This window comes from Platalea leucorodia, assembly GCF_965183815.1.
Source record: "Platalea leucorodia genome assembly, chromosome: Z".
Classification (NCBI taxonomy): domain Eukaryota; kingdom Metazoa; phylum Chordata; class Aves; order Pelecaniformes; family Threskiornithidae; genus Platalea; species Platalea leucorodia.
This window is the reverse complement of record NC_138858.1, coordinates 31,710,001-31,732,653: the sequence shown is the minus strand read 5'-3', so window position 1 is coordinate 31,732,653 and position 22,653 is coordinate 31,710,001. Positions and strand designations below refer to the sequence as shown.

Sequence of the window (22,653 nt, the reverse complement as noted above, 5' to 3'; positions counted from 1 at the left end):
CCAATCTGCTCCTTAGTAATAATGATTGAAACCCACATCGGGATAAAATGAACTGTGAATTCAATTCTATTCCTTTCATCCATGTATCTGAAAGATCATAGTCCTTTTCTTCGATGAAAGGAGCATCTTAGTATAAGACCTTAGTACAAGACCCTCTGGCACCACCTTTGGTTAGTAGCCTTGCTATGATTGTGCCTGCTCACTGCAGGAGGGTTGGACTAGATGACCTTTAAAGGTTCCTTCCAACCCAAACCATTCTATGATTCTATGATTGCTGCCAACACAAGAATAACAAAGGATCCTGTGCAGGATGAATCTTCTTTATGCTGTCCATGAAATGAACACAACCCGAGGCAGAGTCACTGATTCAGGAACCTTGTAGTCTAAGAAATCATGCATAACCCTTTCCTGGAAACATCATTTCAGCTATTAAAATATTTGTATTCCAGCAAGTGGACAATTAAGAACAGTAAACACATTTAGCATTTACATAATGACGCTTAGCAGCAGTAAGCAAGGAGAGTTTTGTAGACCAAGAGCATATCTTCCACTAGAATAAGCAGAACTGTTGGAAAATCTAAACAAGCTTCCAAGCACACCGGCTGTTCTCCAGGTTTAAAGCAGAAGTCAAACATACACAGAAATTCACAATAATCACTCAGACTTCAGTCTGAAAGATTAAGGATTAAAGGACTAAGGAAAGGGTACTTAGTCCTTTTAAAATTAAGTGGGTATTGTAAACAGACCCTTGTTTGTATTGTATTTCCCTGCAGACCAAGTTAGCACACTGACAGCACTTATGACGTGATCATTCTCAGTTTTAGCAGGTATAACACAGGTGTTCTTACAAAGCTCCTGGAAGAAAGCAGGGACATTGCACTCCACAGCTGGGAGCTGTGAGGAGGATGGTAACATCACCAGGCTTGCCAGGTGGCCTGTGTCCACCTCCACACAAACTGTGAAGTGTACTTCAGCAAACAAGGTATTGCAGGTGATCTGAAAGACTGGTGAGGAACCCTGAGCTTATAGACTTTGTTATAGATTTGAAACAGCAATCTTGCTATTAATTTGTTCATTCCTACATTCAACATTTTTGCTCTGCTGCTGACATACTCTAATATTACAGAGAACAGCTCAGATCCCTCTCTTCCTATTCCCTCTCCTTCTACAGCCTTTGTGTTTCTGTACTGCAAAGGTGGTGCCTGCATAAAGCACAACGCAATGCCCAGAAAGACAAACTCATCTGAATACCAGAAGCAATCAACCTGTGTTAATATGGCATGCTACTTGGCTCCTTTTGGCTGAAAGAAAGCATCAGAGCAATACCAAGCTAATGTGACTGTATGGCTTCTCATGCCTAAGCTAGTTGGTTTTGATGTAATTCATATTTTCCTACATGAAACTGAGTTTTATGCTCATTTTGTTGGAAAACAGACTATCTTCTTATACACACATGTACACTGCAAGAGGTTTAGGGGTCCCAGTCACTGTTTGCTGTCTTCATCTTTCTGTTACTGAAACTCCTTTGTCTTTTGTGCATCTTGCGGTTTCAAAAGCTTCCTTCCAACACTCTCACGTGTGCAAAAAGACACAACCTTTTCAACCTTCTCATGAAATGACTAAACTGATTTTCCCTTCAGTAAAGGATCCAGTTAAAAAAAAAAAAAAAAGAAAAAAAAAAGATAAAAAATCCTAGGTCAGAAAATGAACAACAAAAAAGCAGCATTAAATCCTCATACAAACTACACCTGTTCTATACCTCACCATCAGAAAGAAGGTACTTTGTTTCCATTTCAGGGATTTCATAAAAAACCTGACAATGCTTATTAACATTTGTTCAAAGTCCATTTCTCAGGCCCCTCTCAGTATGTCTTGTGGACATAGTCTTCTGCCTGCGTTCTCTCCAACCCACACACCCTCTCACCTGCAGTTCCTTCTCTGCTGTTGCACCCTTATTGCAGCCCCCTGTTGTCCACCTCACCATGCAGTCAATGTGCTGTTGGGTCCATTCCTTTATATCTGATGTCCACATCACCTGTGACAGCCAATTTGCATCGTTTCAGCCTGCTTTCCGTCTCACTTCGGCTTTCAGGTGAGGACATATCATTTCTCACTTCCCTCTTTGCTCACCCTTGCTGTGAATTTTCACTTTCCCTGCATTGTTTAACTGTCACCTATTGTATCTTTTTCACTGTCACTTTTTTCATTCAACATCAAATACAATAATTCTAACTCAACCTCGAATAAACATTTTTTTTTTTTTTTTTGCCATAGATGTTAGGATAAGATTGGGTTGAAATTTTGTTACAGAAAATGTCATTAACTACACTTAAAATGCAGCTGTGTATTCTAGAAAACACATGTCTTTCAGCTCTTAGCAGCAGCACTGAACAATACAGGCTAACACTTTGGCATGATACACTGCAAATTTTCTTTCATATCTCCAGCTTCTACAGAAATACTTCTCAGAGAAGCACAAGAAATTCTCCTCTTCCTAGCCTGTTCCCCTCCTGGGAATGCAGAAGGTAAAAGTCCCCCGACTTGCTGTACAATCAAAACAACAGGCCATCTGCAAGCAGGACTTTAATAACAACCAGAAGAAAGTAAGCAGGAACATATAGATACAAATATATACAGATTTTTTTTCTCCTTACAACTCTTCCCTGAAATTCAGAATGAAAGATTTACAAACAGCAACAGCCCAATGCGTAACCTGAACAGGCTCCCTAGCACCACTCTTCTGTCTTTGCCTATGACAGAAGATTGAGTGGCAAGACGGATTCAGCTTCTAAAACTCTTTATTTATTTCCCACGGTTTGAAGTTATATGGACCTGTGTTTTAGGATCTGGGACTTATCCAATCTCTGTTCAGAATCAGAGTCCACTCTCTACAAATCACTTGAAAATAAACTTAATTTAAGCAAATCTTAAGAATATAGGGAAAAAAATCTGCAACCCATCAGTCAGAAATACAGTAAATATAGATTTGCATTTTAGCAGCATTATACTCACATCAGATCTTTATGCAGTCATTGGAAGAATCAGATTCATGTAACAGCTCAGATTATCAAAGTTTTACAGAGTAGCTCTATCCGATTTGCATGACAGCAGAAACTATCCAACTGTCATGATCAGTTTAAAACATGCACTGATAGCACAGCTTGTAGGCTGATCTTATTTAGGCTTTATGTCACAAAACAACTGACTGTGTTAAAAGGAAACCGCCAAGTTTCTTAGGAATTTGTAAGCAGTTCCAGTTTCATTCTGATGCTTCATGCTGAAGGCAGTCTGAATTCAGTGCTCTGCGTTGCTGAGAACATACATCGAAACAAGTTTATTCAAAACATTCTGTAAAATGTATATGATTAAATTCTGCTTTTAATTACACCCATAATTTTTTGCTGGATTTATACCCATTTAGAGCATTATACAGCCTTGGCATCTGAACTTGCATTTACTAGGACTGTCCTGCATTCATGAAACTAGCAAGTTACATTTTCTTAATTGTCATCAGATTAATTTTACAGTAATTCCTCGAGAGTTTACCTAACATTTGCAGAACACATTTCCTGTTCATTTTCATCTATATCCATATTATTTAAAAAAAAATCATAATGAGGTTAGTCAAACACTGTTGCCCACTAAGGTTGTGAATCTCCATCCTTGCAAATATACCAAACTTGACAGGACAAAGCCTGGACAATTGGATTTAAGTTGGCCCTGCTTTGAGTGGAAGGTTGGACAAGATGACTGCCAGAGATCGTTTCCAACATAAAGTATTCTATTCAATTAAACAACCTTATCAGTGGATGTCTGTGTGCATTTTATTGTTAGTAGGTACTATTTACTTCCATACTGCAGTTCATTACTCTGTCTTTTAATTTATAGAATCATAGAATAATAGAATCGTTCAGGACCTTTCAGATCGTCAAGTCCAACCATTAACCTAACACTGCCAAGTCCACCACTCAACCATGTCCCTAAGCACCACATCTACACATCTTTTAAATACCTCCAGGGATGGAGACTTAACCACTTCCCTGGGCAGCCTGTTCCAGTGCCTGACTACCCTTCCAGTGAAGAAGTTTTTTCTAATATCCAACCTAAACCTCCCCTGGCGCAGCTTGAGGCCATTTCCTCTCGTCCTATCACTTGTTACTACGGAGAAGAGACCGACCCCCACCTCGCTACAACCTCCTTGCAGGTAGTTGTAGAGAGCAATAAGGTCTCCCCTCAGCCTCCTCTTCTCCAGGCTAAACAACCCCAGCTCCCTCAGCCACTCCTCATAAGACTTGTGCTCCAGACCCTTCATCAGCTTCGTTGCCCTTTTTTGGACACGCTCCAGCACCTCAATGTCCTTCTTGGAGTGAGGGGCCCAAAACTGAACACAGTACTCGAGGTGAGGCCTCACCAGCGCCCAGTACAGGGGAACAATCACCTCCCCGGTCCTGCTGGCCAAACTGTTTCTGATGCAAGCCAGGACGCCACTGGCCTTCTTGGCCACCTGGGCACACTGATGGCTCATGTTCAGCTGGCTGCCAGCCAGCCCCCCCAGGTCCTTTTCTGCCAGGCAGCTCTCCAGCCATTCCTCCCCCAGCCTGTAGCGTTGCCTGGGGTTGTTGTGACCCAAGTGCGGGACCCACACTGAGCCTTGTTGAACCTCATACAGTTGGCCTCAGCCCACCGATCCAGCCTGGCCAGGTCCCTCTGTAGGGCCTTCCTGCCCTCCAGCAGATCGACACTTCCACCCAACTTGGTGTCTTCTGCAAACTTACTGAGGGTGTACGTGATCACCTCATCCAGATCATTGATAAAGATATTGAACAGAACTGGCCCCAATACTGAGCCCTGGGGAGCACCACTTGTGACCGGCCACCAACTGGATTTGACTCCATTCACCACAACTCTTTGGGCCTGGCCATCCAGCCAGTTTTTTACCCAGTGAAGTGTATGCCCATCCAAGCCATGAGCAGTCAGTTTCTCCAGGAGAGCACTGTAGGAAACAGTGTCAAAGGCTTTACCAAAGACCACATCATGACAGGGAGACATAAAAGAGGATACAGTGGTCTCTTCCCAGATTTCTCAGATGCATTGGTGCTACAGGTGGCACACACGTACTCTTTTGTCTCCCGTTAGTTTCTCATCACTTGGGAGAATTGTGCTCTAGCTCCACAGAAATAATGGTTGTGGCTTTAGTCCCATGAATCCTGGCTGGTTTGGGATGATTTTGTGATGATTGTCTGCCTCACAGTTCCAGTCTGACTCAGACTGTGAAATCATGTCTCCTGCTGCCTAGTGCAGAGCAATCCATCTCAATGAAACCAGTGTTATACTAATTTTTATTTCTTCGTAAACTTATCCTGTGTATCCCTATCACATGAAGTAATTCCTGGGTTAGCCTGACCTTTTTCCAGAAAAACTCCAATGACCTCTTTGGCAATTGTCAGAAGTCAATGGTTTGGATGATTGGACACTTGAAGGAGAGAGAAAAGTCCACAGGGCCAGAGTCAAGCTTGATCTATGATTTACAACCAAAATCAAATTTGCCTGATGTCCTAACACTTTCAGTAAAAGCAAAGGGGAAAAGACATCAGCAAAGTGAGACCTGTGCTCTTTTTGTAAGTATGTGAGAGTGGGGGAATTGAATCTTTCTAAGGCACTTCTTCCTGACTGATGCTTATGCCTACTGTTTCTCTTAACTCCATCTTTACCCTCACCTGTCACCAACTCTCAAAAGCCTTGTTTGCCCTGTGGCCTTCCATGCTAAGACAAATAGCCTATTTAGGGAGAAGTATTTATGCAAACATGCCTTGCAATTAATAATATTTTTTAAAGGATTTATTAATGGTAAAATAAAGAAAAAGGCAGAAAAATATGAATGATCTGCAAGTCGTGCAGAGTCTGTATGCATTTTGAGCTGGGAAATGCAGGAGATGATAACCCTCTGCCAGAGACATTGTAAAAGGTGGATGTCACAGCTGGAGTCATGGTGATTCCCAGCAAATGCCTTTGCAGAATACCAATGTCCTACCAAGGGAGACTCTCAACCTACATAAAGTCCTCAGGGAAGCCTTGTTTTGCTGATTGCTATGTTTCTTCTCTTCCGATTAGCCCCTTGCTTGCCTACCCCATCCACAACTTCCTCAGTTGTTTGTTGAGGAATGTCTACGTGCCCTGCATCTAGGTGTCTAGTTTCCTTGCAGGTATTGAGACTTCTTCTGGAAGGAAAACAAAAGTGTTCCTTGTTCTCTTCCCACCTGACAGAAAAGGTTACTTCACAGTCACCATCACCATCTTCTACTCATTCTGAGCCAGCTCTGGCTACAATAGGTTTTTTTCATGTGTTCCTGTTTTGGGACAGGGAGACAGAAAGCTCAGTGCAATTGCCCGAGAGTCAGTGTGACCTGCCTTGGGCATCTCACAAACCCAGCACTACCTGGCAGGGACTTGGCTGGGACAATCACCTAAATTGCAGGACCAGAGCATTATGGAGCAGGAGACAGGGAATCGGGGAGAAGATGCTGCAAAAACAGAAGTCACACTGTTAACATCTGCAAAAGCAGAAGTTCCGCTGTTAACACCTCTGCCATTTTGCTGGTTAGCCCATGCTTGGATGATGCACCATTGGTATATGTCATTCAAGGACATTACCTTTTTGGCCAAAAGGGAAAAGGGACACACATCCTGCAACAGGCCATCAGACTGGTTCATAATTACATTTTTCAAATGAATGAGTCCTAAACTCAAATACCAATACACCAATTTAGATTGTGCACATGAACCAGGCCTTTCTGAGCACTCTTGGGCATCTAACAAGGCTTGGCCATTAGGAAGTAAAATGCAGCTTACTGAAGCTGAGTCTGCTCTAGCTTTCTGCTGCATTTCATTTTCCAGATATCCAAAAACACTGAAGTAGCATGCAAAAATTGTTAACTGAAGGAAAAAAGATTATTACAAATACAGTGTTTAAACTACGTTTTTTATGCTAGGATAAGAAGGATTTCCTCTCACCTAGTTCTTATGATCTAAATGTGTCATATATTCAGCTAGATGTGTATTCTCCCTGTCACGAGTGGAAAGTAACTGTGCCAAAACAACTCATGGCATTGGAGGATGAGCATGTAGGCCTGTCTCCAAGTATTCATAAAAATGAAGACAGATTTCACTTATCCAAAAAGCCTAATTTGTAAAATTACTAAAATTAGATTAGACAACTTCTGGTTTGGATGTCAGAGAAATGTAAAGTAGAGCTTATTTAGAGAGGACAGGTCTTTTCATGTCATCCGTTATCCACCACACATCCTGCTTTTCTAGTGAAGTAGCAAAATTTCAAGCTTCCTATGAACCACTCAGGAATTCAAGCACTGGCATTTTGGACAGTAGGGTTCAGGTACAGAATTTTAAAATATATTTATATTCCCTCATTTCCTTATCTTACTCATCCGATATACAGCACTGTCAACAGTAACTTACCTTTTCTCCTGCTGGGAAAAGATAAATGTAACAGTTCCTGCTGTCCAGTGAAGCTTGATAAAGACATCAACTTCGGTTCCATGATACTAAGCATGCACTAATAGCACTGCCTTGCAAAGGTTGATAATAACTAAAACGATTAGGCTTGTCACTTTTACTTTAATATGCAAACAGCTGTTGCAGTCTCAAAGAGGAAGCAGAAAATGAAGAGATTGTCTGGAAGGGGAATTATTTACACAGTGATATGAAACTACATTTGTGTGTTGAGGACAGTCAGTGCTTTTTCTACAAATGGCCCTAATATTTCCAAAGCCATTCTTGCACTCTGAGAATAATTAAAAAATGGCCATTGCCTTCAGTGACACCTGGACTGTGGCCTCAAAAAGCATGTTGGGAAGCAGGAGGGTATGTTCAAGTTCACACAGCATCCTTGAAGAATCAAATGGCAAGAATCAGAATATGCATGCTCTGCAATGCATTAGGGAAACCAATTTATAGTACCTGTTTTACTTAACTGAGGTCTACCAACTCCATTATGGTTATGAGACGCATTTCTCTATCCTACTACATAGGGCAGCTTGCTGAGATGTACTGAACACAACTTTACATTAGCTAGATCAAATATTGCCAGCAGTAAAGCCCTGGGCCAAGGGCTGCTATCACATCCTTAGGACTGCACAACACTCTCATTTATTTTAAACTGAAAAATAAAACCTGAGTCCAATGAGATTCCAGATCTCCACTGTCTCTTCTTTGTGGGAGCCATTAGAGATGACATGGGTGTAGACACTATTCTACACCTAAATCTTAGATACCTGATTTTCCCAGAAAAAAACACAAGTAGTGCTATCACCACTTATTGACAAGTCAAAGAGAGAAGGAAAAAACACAAGAAAGCCAAAACATATTTTATTAAAAAAATATAATTGTGAATAGTATTGTAATAAATATTTTTCATTTGTGTATGACCCAAAAAAAAAAGCTATGCACCTAGCAAAATGTAACAAAGCAATAGCTTCAGAAATGGGATACAGGACCCTATTTTCTCAGCATTTCTTAAGTAATCATATGAGCATACATTTCATGTCCTAGAAGTGAGAAGGTTCTCTTTCTTCTGTTCCCAAGATGAACAAAAAGGCAGTCCAAATCAAGAGCTGTTCTTCCTGAATGTCTGAAGAGTTGCATTATCCCCAAATGCTAAATCAGAAGAGTAATGAGCAGTAACCAAGTAGTGCCAGCTGTATCACAAGGAAATTAAATCCCCAAAACACTTTTTAGAGAAAGAGACCAAGAAGCTAAAGATTATCTAACAATTTCCAAACCATAGTTGCCAAGAGGGTTACAGCATCTATTTCAGACTTAGCTGTGACTATCTGGTATTTTAAGATCTACAGTAAGGACAGAAAATGCCCTGTCTGTATGGCATCTTGTCTTGTTGCACCCTTATCTTTTATGAGGATCAAAGTATTGAAAAAAGTCTTCAACAGCTGGAAAACAAAATCTCTGCAGTGAACCCAGAGCTCGGGATGGGGGGGGGGGGGGGGCGGGGGGAGCCCAGAAGATGGCCTATTCAAGAACTAGCTGTGAAATTCATGACGGTCATAGACCTAAAGTGCTTTACCTTAAAGATATTTTTAATGAAATGGGTCTTTGAAAGTGCATAAACTTGAGAAAGCAGAAAAGTGGATATTTAAATAAATACCTCCATACCTAGTCACATATACAGGAGCCTGAATCCAAGGACTTTTTATGCTATAATAGTTCTATTAACTTCATTGCAGTTTTTCCTGAGTTACAACAATATGGAAGAAGATTGCCATTACAGAATAAAATAAAAAAATTAATATCCCCTTAACAGACAGAACACAGAATATCTGAGCTGTGAAACCTTCACCACAGAGGAAAAAAGCTTCGCCTGCTTTCTCTAGGTCTTCTCAATTTGCATATCTGTAAAAGGAAGAATTATATGAAAAAAATATCCAATGACAAAATGATGAAGTCACAGAACATTTCATGGCTTTGGGACCCTTTCCTAGGGTTTGGAGATACGAAAAAAATTTGCTTCATTGTTCAAATTAAAGATCTAAAATGAAATTAATTAAAAGGTAAATTAAATTAATTAAAAGCAACAGATGATGATCATGGGACGAAATAAAGTGGTAGTTCAAACACACTGGTGGAAAGTGCTCTTTAGCAAATACAGTGAAATTGCTGTGGCTTAGGTCCCCCGTTCTTTTAAAATCTTCTTTTAAAGTCTTTCAACTACATTCAGTGCTCTGTCTGTCAGTATCCCTAGCAGCATCTCCCCAGGCCTTAACTCTTTGACTTCGACATCTATACCTGCAGGACCAGCAAGCTTACCTTTGTTTATGTTTACACCAGTAAAGTGTAGCAGGGACAGATTCAGGATGTAATTAATGTAAGTGCTTTAGAAGTCAGCAAGAACATGAAAGAAAAACCTCAATGACTTCACCCTTCTGTTCCATACCACAGTATGTTTTAGAGATTTCGGAGATTTGGTCATTTATTTTCTTGCTTTGCTGAGACAGAATCTCACAGCTTGAGACTTGCTTGAGTGGCCGTGATGGGTTAAGGTCTCCCCATTGCCATCACCACTCCTTCAGTTGTGCTGGCACAACTGTTTCTGTAGCAAAATTATGAGCTAGAGAAAAGACTAATTTGGGCTGTTATGTATCTCCACATCGCATTTTCCTTTGCATCGTTTTTATTTTTAAACCCCGATTAATTATTTGATATAACTCCCAGTACACAATGAGTTATGATGGTAAGTTTGCAAGACAGAGAATGGGAGGCTGTACTTCTCTTGAAGCCTCTGTCTGTTGAAACAAGGGACTAAATAAACCAGCCATGAATCAAGGCTCTGATGATCACAGATGATTTATGCTGTGTGCAGTTTGCTACTATTTTCCTCTTTATCATTTATACTTACATTTCAGCTCTTCATCTTCAAACAAAGCATCTCTGCAGTCATGTGTATCCTTATCTTTTGACAGCTCTTTAAGGAAACGACATAGATACAGGTAACAGTCAGCACAGCTCAAACTTTCATATAGTGATAAATCTTTGTTAAAAGCTACTATCTCAGGCCGTCCAGGAACTATGTGACTTAAATGCAGATTGGGAGAAGAGATTAATACCAAATATTGTGTCCATTTTGGGCAAGTATTCTCAAGAGAGGTTTTCTTAGGAAAAAACCCAGCTGCCAGCATGAACTAACTTTCACATAGCAGTTTAATTTGGAATGGTCTCCAAATAAAACCATACAACAAATTAAAAAAAAAAAAAACAAAAAAAAACCCACAAACACCATGAGGTGTCATGAGAGGAGGCTAGAAGGTTTTAATCTCTTCTCTCCCACTGTAAATATTAAATCTCTCCACTCTTTCCTCCATTTTTCACTGTCATGGTGGTACTGGCCATTTACTGAGCTTTGCTCATAGCAAATAGCATCAGTATCTCAACAGGCGACAAAGAAACTGTTAGGGGAGTTAAGGCTCTCTCCCATGTTTCTCTGAACAGGGCCAAACCCTCTGTCCTCAATGTTGTGACAAAGACCCTCAAATGCACACCATAATACTGGAGAAAACACAGGATCGTGCCAACATGGCTCAAATTGCAGCACAGACTCTGCACACCAGGATGTGCTGCCATCCTGAGGTACATGTTTCAGGGACCATGTCCCATTCTGTCACAGACTTTCCAAAACACAGCACACCACTCTGCCATTTTCTTGTGCATATCAGGACTGCATCTGCTCCTGGAACAAGTATGCTTTTCTTTCATGTTTTCCTTTCAAGAAGCTGACATAGTAATGAAAAGTCACTCTTAAATTGTAATTTATAGTTGTTACATAAATGAGAAGTAGAAAGCAAAATGAAAATTTAATGTAAATCTGTGTTTGGTTGTCACCGTTACAAAGTAAATTCTCAAGCAATTATTTCCACAAGAATCACACTGAGCTAGATTTATGCCATATGTACATACTTGCTATTGATGAATGAGCCACAGGTGTTCTGTTGTTCTTATTTGCTCTAGCTGAAAGAAAGGAAGAGAAAAAAATCAAAAAGAAAACAAAATACTTACTTTAGATCTAATGGGGGCTTAAGCGCACTGGTGGGAAGGGCACACCTAGCATAGTGTAATCATTGGTTCTCAAAACACTCCACTTCTTCAAAGACTTTAAAATATATTTTTCAGTGCCCCCAGTCTGTCGGTTTCCTTTCCAATTTCTTTTCCTCGTTCCTAAGCCAGAACTCCATTGATACTATACACTGACATCACTGAAAAATACTTGTTCAAATGGTTTTCCATTATATATTTTCACCCAGAATTTGAACATATTGGGCAACAGGGAACAAGAGCTTCTCAGTGCTTTTTGAGGGGAAAAAAGCCCATATTCCATGGTGGTTCTGTTCTGAAAGAATCACTTGTCTGGTCATCTAGGACAGCTTGGATTTTAAAAGAAAAACCTGTTGCTACTACTTTAGCTTCTGAATCAACTTGTAGTTTATGACATGCACATACATGTAACGTAATCATGACAATCACATACATTATGAATTGTATATACATTATCATGTATACACACAAACAATAAATATTACTCAAGTAACCTAGGAAACTTCTGACCTTCACTGAAATCCCCAGATGGGAATCTTCTGAGAAGTCAAGGATTTTGCTGTCCCTTCTTCCACTTTCATGTTCTGCTCCTCGTCCTATCATGTTCTTAGGACAAGTATATTCTTATACATGCAGGGTTATCTACAGGCCTTCTGCAGCCTGTTAGCATCACTTGCAAGGCTGTTAAGCTTACAAACACTTCTCCCAGGACATCCTTTCATAGCACCAACGCAGGAGATAAGTTTGTGAGCAGAACACTGAATATCCACATTTAGTTCTACCTTGTATTTATTTTATGGAGCTTGAACATGAACACCCAGTGTAGAGTTTGCTTACAGATGGTTTTGTGTAACTTCCAGACAGAAATTAGGGCTGGTTTTGGTTTTCACTGTGGAAGAGAGCTGGCAGACAGGAAAACCAACAGTTCTGCTATACCGCCTCTGAAAGTGCACCTCTCTTAGTGTGGAAGCTTTTGAGATACCACTTGAAAAGACAGTACAACTAGCCTTTGCCTTAGTACTAGCTGAGTTTTGTAGGAGCTACACACATTTACATCTCCTATAAAATTCAAGAATTTCAAGTGGAGCATTTAGTGAACTATCTTGTTGAGGTTTTTGGAGCATTTCTTGTAATTATTTACAGTCATGACAGTATGATATTATCATGCTAAGAGTACTGTATCATCTTCAATGCCTCTGGTACTTTTTCTCTGCAGACAACTTCACCAAAAAAAAAAAAATTCAAAAAGTCATTTGGAAAAAAAGAAGTAGCTACACATCAGCTAAAAAAAAATCCACAAATTTGTCATACAGAGGAAGAGTTCTGGCCAAACCCAGAATGTTCAGCAAAAACACTTTTCTTTCAACATTTTAAAATGAGTCCTATGGATGTTCTGAGATCTGCATGACTTTATTGTATCTGTTAAAACGAAGAGTAAAAAATACCCCTGAGTATAAAATCCTCAAATACACCTACCTTCTTTCCCTCCGAGGAAAAAAAAAAAAAAACAAACAAAAAAACCACAAACAACCAAACAAAGGAGAAAAATGTAACAGTACTTATTTCAGGTTAAGCAACACTTTCAAACATTTTTTCTTTAATTTGGGGGCAAACTGTATTCTTTTCATGCTCAGATACCCTAAAAATTATTTCTCCAAGTTTTTTCTTTGGTTAGCTAGCAAGTGAAAACAAATTCCTGCCAATGCTTTAGCTCTTCAGCATGCTGTGATGCTGAGAATGTCCAATTCAAGTCAGTGAAGTGAAATTAAAAAGCTCAAAACTTAACAAGGAAATGAATCAAGTGGTATGAAGCCACAGTGGGAATATTCCCTCTTGTAAAAAAAAAGTCTTTCAGACTCAAAACCTTGGACATATCACTTCATATGTAGTCCACCATTTTTATGGTGTTTTAACCAGAATAAAGATATACAAAGATATATTAAAAGATATATAAAGATATATGTAGATAACAATTCATAACAATTAGTTCACTTAAAAAAACATGTGCTCACAGTTCAGTAAAATTTTTCAGAGAATGCAGGAAGAAAAAAAAAAAAAAAAACAAACTCCAGTGCCCTGTCTGCTCCCAGCATTCTGGTCCCCAGTCAAAAGGGAGGACACAGAATAGGACACCTGCATTTCCAGTAGGTGCATAAGCTGTGCTTTGATGTTTGAATAGATTATACGTTAATCTTACTGCTCTACATCATTACCTAGAAGAAAAATTAATAGAGATGCATGGGTAAGTGGTTTGTGAGGGGCTGACAGCCTGTTCCACTCTGCTAACTTGCTAGTATTTAACTAAGTAAGACAAAGAAAAAGAAATAAACAATGTGGTAAAAAATCTAGTCATTTTGAGATGAAAGGTCTAAGGCAGACTTTTATTATCTCATTCCACCTCTGTGAGGATGAATTAACAGAACAGATAGATAATAACTGAGATACACTAAAATAAATAATTTTAATACCTTTTCTTATGCAGAGCATAAATAGAAGCACTGATCCAAAGAAAGCAGTCACAACGAGAATTGCTCCAACAAAGCGTCTGCTCTCAGTCCACAGAACACCATCAGCTGAATCTTCAAGAAAAACAAGTCGGGAAAAGACATGACATAATTGCATAAGCCTCTCCCTTTTCCTTTCATTTTCATCATATCGTTTCTGCTATGAGCAGTTCAGACATGATAACAGCATTTTAGGTTGTGTCTAAGGTCAGGTGCTGTTGGTGCATTTCACCACATCTCATTATCTTTGCTTCCTGCATTCCATGTGATAATGCCTTTGATTCCCGTCACAACTCCTGCTTGTCACCAAGGTACAAAGTGTTACATCTAGCTTAGTTTCCTGTCAGAACTACAGGAAAGGGCTGATTGAGAACAGAGAACACAGAGTCCCTTTCATCTGGTAAAGTTCTCAATGCAAAGGGTACGTGGCCTCCCTGAATCCCAGAGGCATTTCTGGTTAAGACCAAACTGCCTGCTCACTGCTCGTTAAAAGGATGACTTGGCTTTCTCACTCTCAGTTGCCTGTTTCCACCCCTTGTCAGTCTCAAAAAGTGTGCCGGCACAGGCGTTTTTAAAGCTGTGTAGTGAACAGGACCAGAGAAATGACCAACCAAATAACAGTCTCATAAACAGAAATATTATTTTTGAGTTGGATCAGGTCTCCAGTCTGGTTGAAAGCTTGTACAAACGTATCAGGGTACAATGCAGAAATTAAGAGTAACCAAAAGCAAAAGCAGTAGGTGATGCCCAGTTACACGGTCTAATGAGAAATTGTATTGGTCTTCTCCATTTATGCATCTTCCTTCAAGCCAGAATTTATGAGAAAAAAAAACCTGTGTACAATTTGTTAAATTTAAATATGCTCAAAGCAAAGGCTGTAGTGGCAGGAAATGATCATATTGTTCAAATTTATTTGACAGTTATCATCAGAAAAACAGAACATCCTTGGTAGGTGTGTTTAATTTATATGTGAGGGTTTAATTTCCAGGCTTTAAGCCATATGCTTTTCAAATAATGGAAATTTTTTAAACACTCAGACTCAGTTTTCACACGACTGTATGTCAGGCAAAATTCCTATCCTTGAATTCCATCCACACATGCATGATGCACATGTTAGTATGGTGAAAGCGTACTCTAATAGCAAAACTTAACAACACGGATATTTCTTTTTAGCCTTTTTAAAATTAGATAGGAAAGAGAAACAAATCATGGCTGATTCAACTGGGACAAAATTACATTGTATCTTGAAGTGTATTACCATAAATGAAATTTAGAAATGCTACCTGCTATGTGTAAAATGGCAGATGTATTTTCTTGCAGCTCTTTATTCCAGAATATACAGTAAAAAATCTCATCAATCCTACTTTTGATTGTAAGGGTACTTGTCACACGGTACAGCTGGTCACTTCCAGTTTCATAACTTGTGTTTGCCTTGTCAGTCAAATCTTCATATTCTCTGTTTTGCCATATCACTTCAGCTTGTGGGTATCCTTCTGACTGACATGTCAACTTCCATTTGTTGTCTCCTGTGCTCACCACTCCTTGGTTTATAGTTCTATAAGGAGCTAAACAAATGGAAAAAAAATATATTACTATTAGGAAGCTAGAAGAATAGCATGTATTAGCAAGACACCTTTTCTTTATCCCCAGCCCCTGGGCCAAGTATATCAGCTTGGATTTTGTAAATAATACCCTTGACAGGAAAAGTAAGTATCAGTATTGTGTTGCTCCATAGTAACTGGAGGTACAGGATTTATTACAGTTTTGACGCTGTTTAGAAAATTGCATTAGCTTTCTGGTCTTTGTCCTGTCTAAATGGTTTTTGCACCACCATTCCTCATACGTCATTACGGGAAATAAAGGACAGAACATGGATTCAGCCTAGACAGAAACACAAAGTTATAGAGCTGCGCCATGGCCATGAGGTGGCTCCTGTCTCTGGAGAGGTTTCTTTAAATGTTAAACCAGTCATGTCTTACTCCAGGGACCCCTCTGAGATCTTTTAACAGTATCAGATAGCACTGAATCTCCTGCAGTAGCACTCTCACCCTTAACTTTCAGACTGATCGTCTTGTAGTCGGCTCCCCCGTAGCCAATAAGACAGCGGTAAAACCCTGCATCTCTGAGCTTCACATCAGTGATCTGAAGGAGAGACTGTCCCAAGCTCAGATTCTCTTTCAACAATTTTATTCTTCCCCTAAAGTCACTGTGCTGACTTTTAAAGTCTTCCTCTCCTTTGAGAAGTGCATAAACCTGCTTCTTTAATTCATCTTTCTTTTCCCAGCTGACACTTAAATCTCTAAACTTTAATTTGCCATGCACTGGAAACGTGCATTCCATGGTCACGTTGTTCCCATGTTCCACAATGTAGAGTGACTGGGGTGCTTCAACCGTGAATAAAGCTGAAAAACAAATTTTGGAAGACAACTTAATTTTCCAATTATAAGCCTAATATTCGAAGTCACGTGTTACCATATACACAGGACATTTTAAGGACAAAAAGTATCTCCCCTGTTCAGAAAAGTTAAACATTTTTGCATGCACTTGCCCAAGTCTGGGACAAACTGGGCTATTTATACCTGCAAACACCTGCTTTGTGCATGGACGCAGTGTGACACTGTACTAAAAACAGGCAAAGGTGTGTGCACAGCCCCTCAGCTGTTGCTTTCAGAACACTGCCACAGTAACAGGCAATTGTTAGCGCCTCAGATGGGAACGTTCTGTTTATATAAACATCAATTCTTTTTACACACAATGTTAAAGAACACGTGACAATTCCCAGGTTTGACAGTGCCAACAGAACCTTTTGTTTAATGCAAACAGTACCTTGTCGGAAATGGTGTCTATGCTGAAACCCCGGGAAGGGTTTCAACCTAGCCCCATATCAAAGTACACATGCTAAGCACACATATCTAGTTTAATGTAAAAGCATGCTAAGACCTTTTTATTTAAAACATTAAGGAAAAAAAAAAAAAACATAAATGCTAGCACCTCAAGGAAAACTGAGGAATTAACATTTCTGTGCTTATACATGGAAAGGAAACATACTTAAACACTGCTACTGCTTCTTATGACTCAGCTTCTTACCATTTATGAAATGCCAGTAGTATAAAAATATATACAAAAGCAAAGGCTTTTCCATGATGTAGATAGAACCTAAAATGATAAAATAATAGACAAATATAAATATCTGCTCATTTTTGAACGCGCATTGTAAAATACACTTTGTAGTCACTCCACACAAAGAACTGGACAGAAGGCATTGAATTGCTCTCTAGCCAAAAACAGGACAAAATTGCACCTTTAACTACAGTAGATGATAAGGCAGCAAGTTTCCTGCAGGGGTCCAGGAAGAACATCTAATTTTATTTGCTTTAAACATTTGTCCTTGGTTATGGCAAAATATATCCTTTTTCACTATCTGTCAATTAGTAAATAAATAGTCACAAATACCCAATTGTTCCCCTAAACTGTAGCAGGAAGAGTTGCCTCCTGCTAGGAGGATAAGAGGATTTTCCTATACGTGTTCAGTAGAAGAAATCGAACTTAGTCCTTCCCCACCTGTTTGCCTTTAACACACAGTGAACATACCTGGGTTTATAACACCTGGTCTCACGGTACTTAAAACGGAGCTCACAAAGCTACATATATTGTGAACAGAATTCATGCGGTAATTAATCACTTAATGAGTACTTACACAATAATGCCTTTGTAAAACAGTGACAAAAACAGTCAGCCTACAAACAAAATCTGTTTTCCTGAATTTCTGCTGCTTTAGCTCTGAACAAGTAAATTATTTCCATTTTCTGTCAGAAGTTTTTCCTCTTTATTGACATAGCTTTTATAGTTCCACACAACACTTTAATATTATAAAACACTGATCAATATCAATTCATACACTTAACCTTCACACACCCACTGCACTTGCTAGGTGTGTATTTTAAGTCAGAGCAATAGTAGTATCAAACACTGCCAACATTTTTCAATTACTGTCAAGAAAAATTCAAACTCACTGTAATGGGAGTCTTTCATGAGTACAGAGAACCATAGAATTTTATCTAAATAAAGTCTTCATTTTGGATACCCAAACATCCACAAAAATAAGGAAAGATTGCCTTCAACTGTTTTCTAGCGGTGGTTTCAGCACTTGCGTAAGAAATTAACCAACTGTAATACCCGCTGTGCTTCCTAACTGACAGAATTCTATCTGGACTGCAACTATTAGCATTTATGGTAAGATGTTTGTCTTTCTTTCTCTGGTTGTCAACTTTAAGATGATAATAAAATAACGATACTGTCCTGAATCATAAGGCACATGTGCCTTTACAGTGTTGTGGCTGAAGGGAATCAGACTCCTCATAAGAATTTGATTCAAGCTACTTTTTTCCTCAGATTGCTGCTGCCTGATCCCAATAGCAGGTTTGCAGAAGGCAACACAGATGGAGCTGAGGAAGGGAGTCATACATTGTTAGGCAGGCATCAGCAACTACAAAAGGATATTCTGCTAAAAGGGACAGGAAAATGCAAATAAGATCTTCAGGGTGAAAGATCTGTTTCATTGATAAATAAATCCCAGGCTTCTTAATGTGGTTAGGTACCCGATTCATTCCTTAGCCACAAGTGATGTTCTCAAAAGCACTGCCAAACTGCTGCCTAAACCTGTGGGTACCTAAGAGTTTCTGGATGTGCATGCATGACAGTCTCTCCATCACGATGCCACTGCCTCAGTAGCAAGCACTCCAGAGCACCAACTAAGCTCCAGAGTAAAGCTTCTCTAACAAGACAGAGGCATACCAATCTCCCAAGTGTGCTCTGATCACACTTACTCTAGAGGCAGGCTGGCAGAAGAGCGAGCCACTGAGACTGATGGGTATAGGTGTGCACCTTCTCTGTGCTCTCCATGCCAGAATAACCAGAGTTGTAGCACACTCAGCCCCAAAATACCTTCTACTTTTTTTATAGAGGCCGTAGCTGAGAGACTGCTCAGAACAAATAGCATGTGTATTACAGTCACAGAAAGATGCCCATACCCATGCATGCAACTGTTGTGGTTTAACCCCAGTCAGCAACTAAGCACCACACAGCTGCTCGCTCACTCCCCCCCGCAGTGGGATGGGGGAGAGAATCAGGGGGAAAAAAGTAAAACCCGTGGTTTAAGACAGTTTAAGAGGACAGCAGAGGAAGAGGAAATAAAAATAAAAATAATAGACTATACAAAGCAAGTGATGCACAACGCAATTGCTCACCACCCGCTGACCGATGCCCAGGCCATCCCTGAGCCGCGATTCCTGCCCCCTGGCCAGCTCCCCCAGTTTATACGCTGAGCATGACGTCATATGGTACGGAGTAGCCCCTTGGCCAGTCTGGGTCAGCCCCCTTGGCTGTGCCCCCTCCCAGCTTCTTGTGCACCTGGCAGAGCATAAGAAGCTGAAAAGTCCTTAACTGGTGTAAGCGCTACTTAGCAACAACTAGATCAGGGTGTTATCAACATTGTTCTCATCCTAAATCCAAAACACAGCACTCTACCAGCTACTAGGAAGAAAATTAACTCTATCCCAGCTGAAACCAGGACAGCAACCCATACCCACTTTTTTTGTCAGGAAATCTGAATGTCAGTATGAACTCCAGGAGAGCTCCTAGGAGATGGATGACCACAAGTAAGCTTTTACAGTTGTAAGACCCATGCTTGTATCCTGCGATTGCTGAACTTTAATTTGCCTGCTTTCTCCCACTGCAGAAAAAAACAAGCCTTACCACACACAAAAGAAGTATGACTATTACTTACAAAATTCCTCAAGACAGAGAAAGTCTGCTGCTATAATCAATTTTTCACTTTCAAGGAGAAAAAAGTAGATCCAGGTCAAATCCAGATGCGCATGAAAAAAAACACTGCAATAACCATTACAGACCCTTCTCCTGTTTCACCCTGAGCAGAAGGATCCCCTGGCTGGATCGGTTGAAGCGGCTCGAGACGCAGATGCCAATCAAAGATCTTTACCAAAGCTGCAATCTTCTCACGACTTTTTCTTACAGAACCTACCACAATGCCCCTTCTCTCCTCCTGCCGGCTTCTGACATCTATGGCAAACACAGTTTTATAAAAGCAAAAAGATATTCACTGTGCAAAATGCTCTTCAGTATTGCTGCTGTACGTTTCCTTCACAATCGAATGAAGAGGACAGGAAAAACAGAACTATTTGCCCAAAGACTTCTTGTGGCAGAACTTAGATGTTGATGTAACTCCACCTACTTCTTTAGGAAACTTCCCCATTATTGGAGAATCCCCCACTAGGGAAAATTCTCTATTGCTAACAGTGGTTCACTGTAACCAAAGACAGAAATGTTGGGAAAATTAGTGCATAAAATGCCACAGGCATTTTAAGAAACACGTCATCTGATCAAAGCTGTATGTGAGCAACACTGCTTGGAACACCAGTAGCAGGAAGTCATCCATCGACACAAACTCAGGGTCCCTAGAGTATTCATCTTAAGTGGTGCTGAACAGCTGCTAACAAAACTTGGAAATTTCTACACAACTTTTTCATGTCTGCAAAGGTCATAAGTAGGAATAATAGGAAGAGCATTGCCTACCCATCTCTGGTAAGAACAGATATTCTCTCCCCGAAGCCCTTGCCTTGCCACTGTGTAGTGCAAGAAGAGTCGTTAGGTCTATGCACTAGCTTAGCAAAAATTAAAGAACACTGTCTCTTTCTTTTTCTTCATTCTAGAAGTCATTCACGATACAGGAAAAAAAAACAAGTATTAGAAGCCAAAGGATGTACTCACATTAACTTGTGGACCGTAGCAGGATAACCTGGTCAACAGCACAAAACACAACTTTAAATGTATGTTTCAGTGTAAATTCACCCACTTATGTTGTCTTCACATATCTCAAAAAGGGGTTGAGATTCTCAGAAGAGTTAAAATACTGTGAAATGACTACTTGAAAGTTTTCAGAATGTATTTTCTTCTTTCCACTTGACAGCCCACTCACAGTATCTGTCATGGAAGCAAAAACACATAATACACAAAAACCGGTAAGAATTAAGCTTTTTACTTGATGTGTAGGAGGTGCATGGAGACAGTGGTATATGAAATAGCTGAATGTAACATTTAAGTTCTAATAACCTGAAACTACCTTAGGAGGTTGCGGGGGTGGATTTCCGCAATAGGTGAGACCGATGAAGGTTAATTTCCACTGATTTCTTCTGTGCTTAAAAACAGGTCAAATGATATTTTCTCGGGGGGGGGAGGCAACAAAAAGAAACTGAAACTAATTCGTGAAGTACTGACTGTGAGACCACAGAAGTCATTGATGTAGCTACGTTTCAACGTCGTGAATTTAGTTTCCCCTTTTTCATTGCTTGCCTTGAGGTCACAGGGTTGCCGTTTCCATGTAAGTATTCAGTAGCAAAGAAAAGACCAGGACAGTTTTGGGGTTTTTTTTGGGGGGGAGTGCGGTTGTTTGTTTTTTATATATGTGTGTACACACACACACACACACACACACACACACACACACACACACACTCACACACACACACTCACACACACACACTCACACACACTCACACACTCACACTCACACTCTCACACACTCACACACTCACACACTCACACACTCACACACTCACACACTCACTCTCTCCCCTGCCTATACACGCACAAGTTTTACACCATCGCTATACACCGCGGCTGGCTGTCTGGCTGTCTGGCTGTCTGACCTCTGTCCTGCAACAGATCTCCCCGACAAAAATCTCAGTCTTGCCCGCCACTGGGTGCTCCTAAGCAAAGCCTGTGACCGGAGGAGCCCCCGGGCAGAACGCACCCGGCAGGGCTCCGGCCGCCGCCTGTGCCGTGGGGCCCCAGGGCAGGACGGGCTCCGCGCAGAGCCGGGCCGGGCACCGGCGGCCGCCGGGCTGAGCTCCGGCACCAGCCGCCCCCGCGGCCCGGGCGCAGCAGGCGGCGGGGCAGAGGAACGCCCGCTCCCGCCCTGCCAGACGGCGGGCCCGGGCATGGCGGGGCAGAGACCCTCCCGGCCGACCCCCGGCCCGCCTCCCCCCTACCTGGCGGGCCCCGGGGCCGCTGCGGGCCGCCTCCCCCGGCGGCTGCTCCCGGCCGCTGGGGCTGTGGGGAGCGGCGGCCGCCCCGCCCCGCCCTCCCCGGCCAGGCCCGCCGCCCTGGACGCCGGCCCCGTCCCGGGCCTTCCCCGCCCGCCCCCGCGGCGGGCTCCCCGGCGGAGGCCGCGCGGGGAAATCCTGCCGGCTGCCGCCCCCCGGGGAGCCGCCCGAAAAGCCCGGGCGCCGCGCTGCCGGCCCGCCGCGTCCCAGCGCCGCAGCCGGAGCGGGGCAGGCAGCCCGCCCCGGAGGCTTCGTCGTCCCTGCAGGCCGCGGGCTCTCGGGAAACAAAACCGAAAGCGGGGACGGCCGCCGCTCCCCGCCGCTCCCCTCCCGGGGAGAAGCGGTGCCGGCGGGAGCGGCAGGGCACGCCGCCCGGCAGCGCGGCTGCCTGCCTTTTTTTTTTCTTTCTTTCTTTT

At 41.5% G+C, this 22,653-nt stretch overlaps 1 protein-coding gene across 2 annotated transcripts; it reads right to left on the bottom strand.

Annotated features, from left to right (window-relative positions):
- Positions 1 to 8,375: 8,375 nt before the first annotated feature.
- On the bottom strand, positions 8,376 to 22,254 carry CD274 (CD274 molecule). 2 transcript variants are annotated; one of them, XM_082337427.1, is made up of 9 exons: positions 22,184 to 22,254; positions 20,904 to 21,116; positions 17,205 to 17,273; positions 16,166 to 16,519; positions 15,401 to 15,682; positions 14,082 to 14,192; positions 11,479 to 11,529; positions 10,424 to 10,489; positions 8,376 to 9,420 (listed from the first exon to the last, which is right to left on the bottom strand). In XM_082337427.1, exons 3-9 carry the CDS (start codon positions 17,257 to 17,259, stop codon positions 9,398 to 9,400), a joined length of 942 nt encoding a protein of 313 aa, XP_082193553.1. In that variant the 5' UTR covers positions 17,260 to 17,273; positions 20,904 to 21,116; positions 22,184 to 22,254; the 3' UTR covers positions 8,376 to 9,397. The 2 variants fall into 2 exon arrangements, with proteins under 2 accessions (XP_082193553.1, XP_082193552.1); XM_082337426.1 differs by lacking the exon at positions 22,184 to 22,254 and adding an exon at positions 21,256 to 21,985.
- Positions 22,255 to 22,653: the final 399 nt, after the last annotated feature.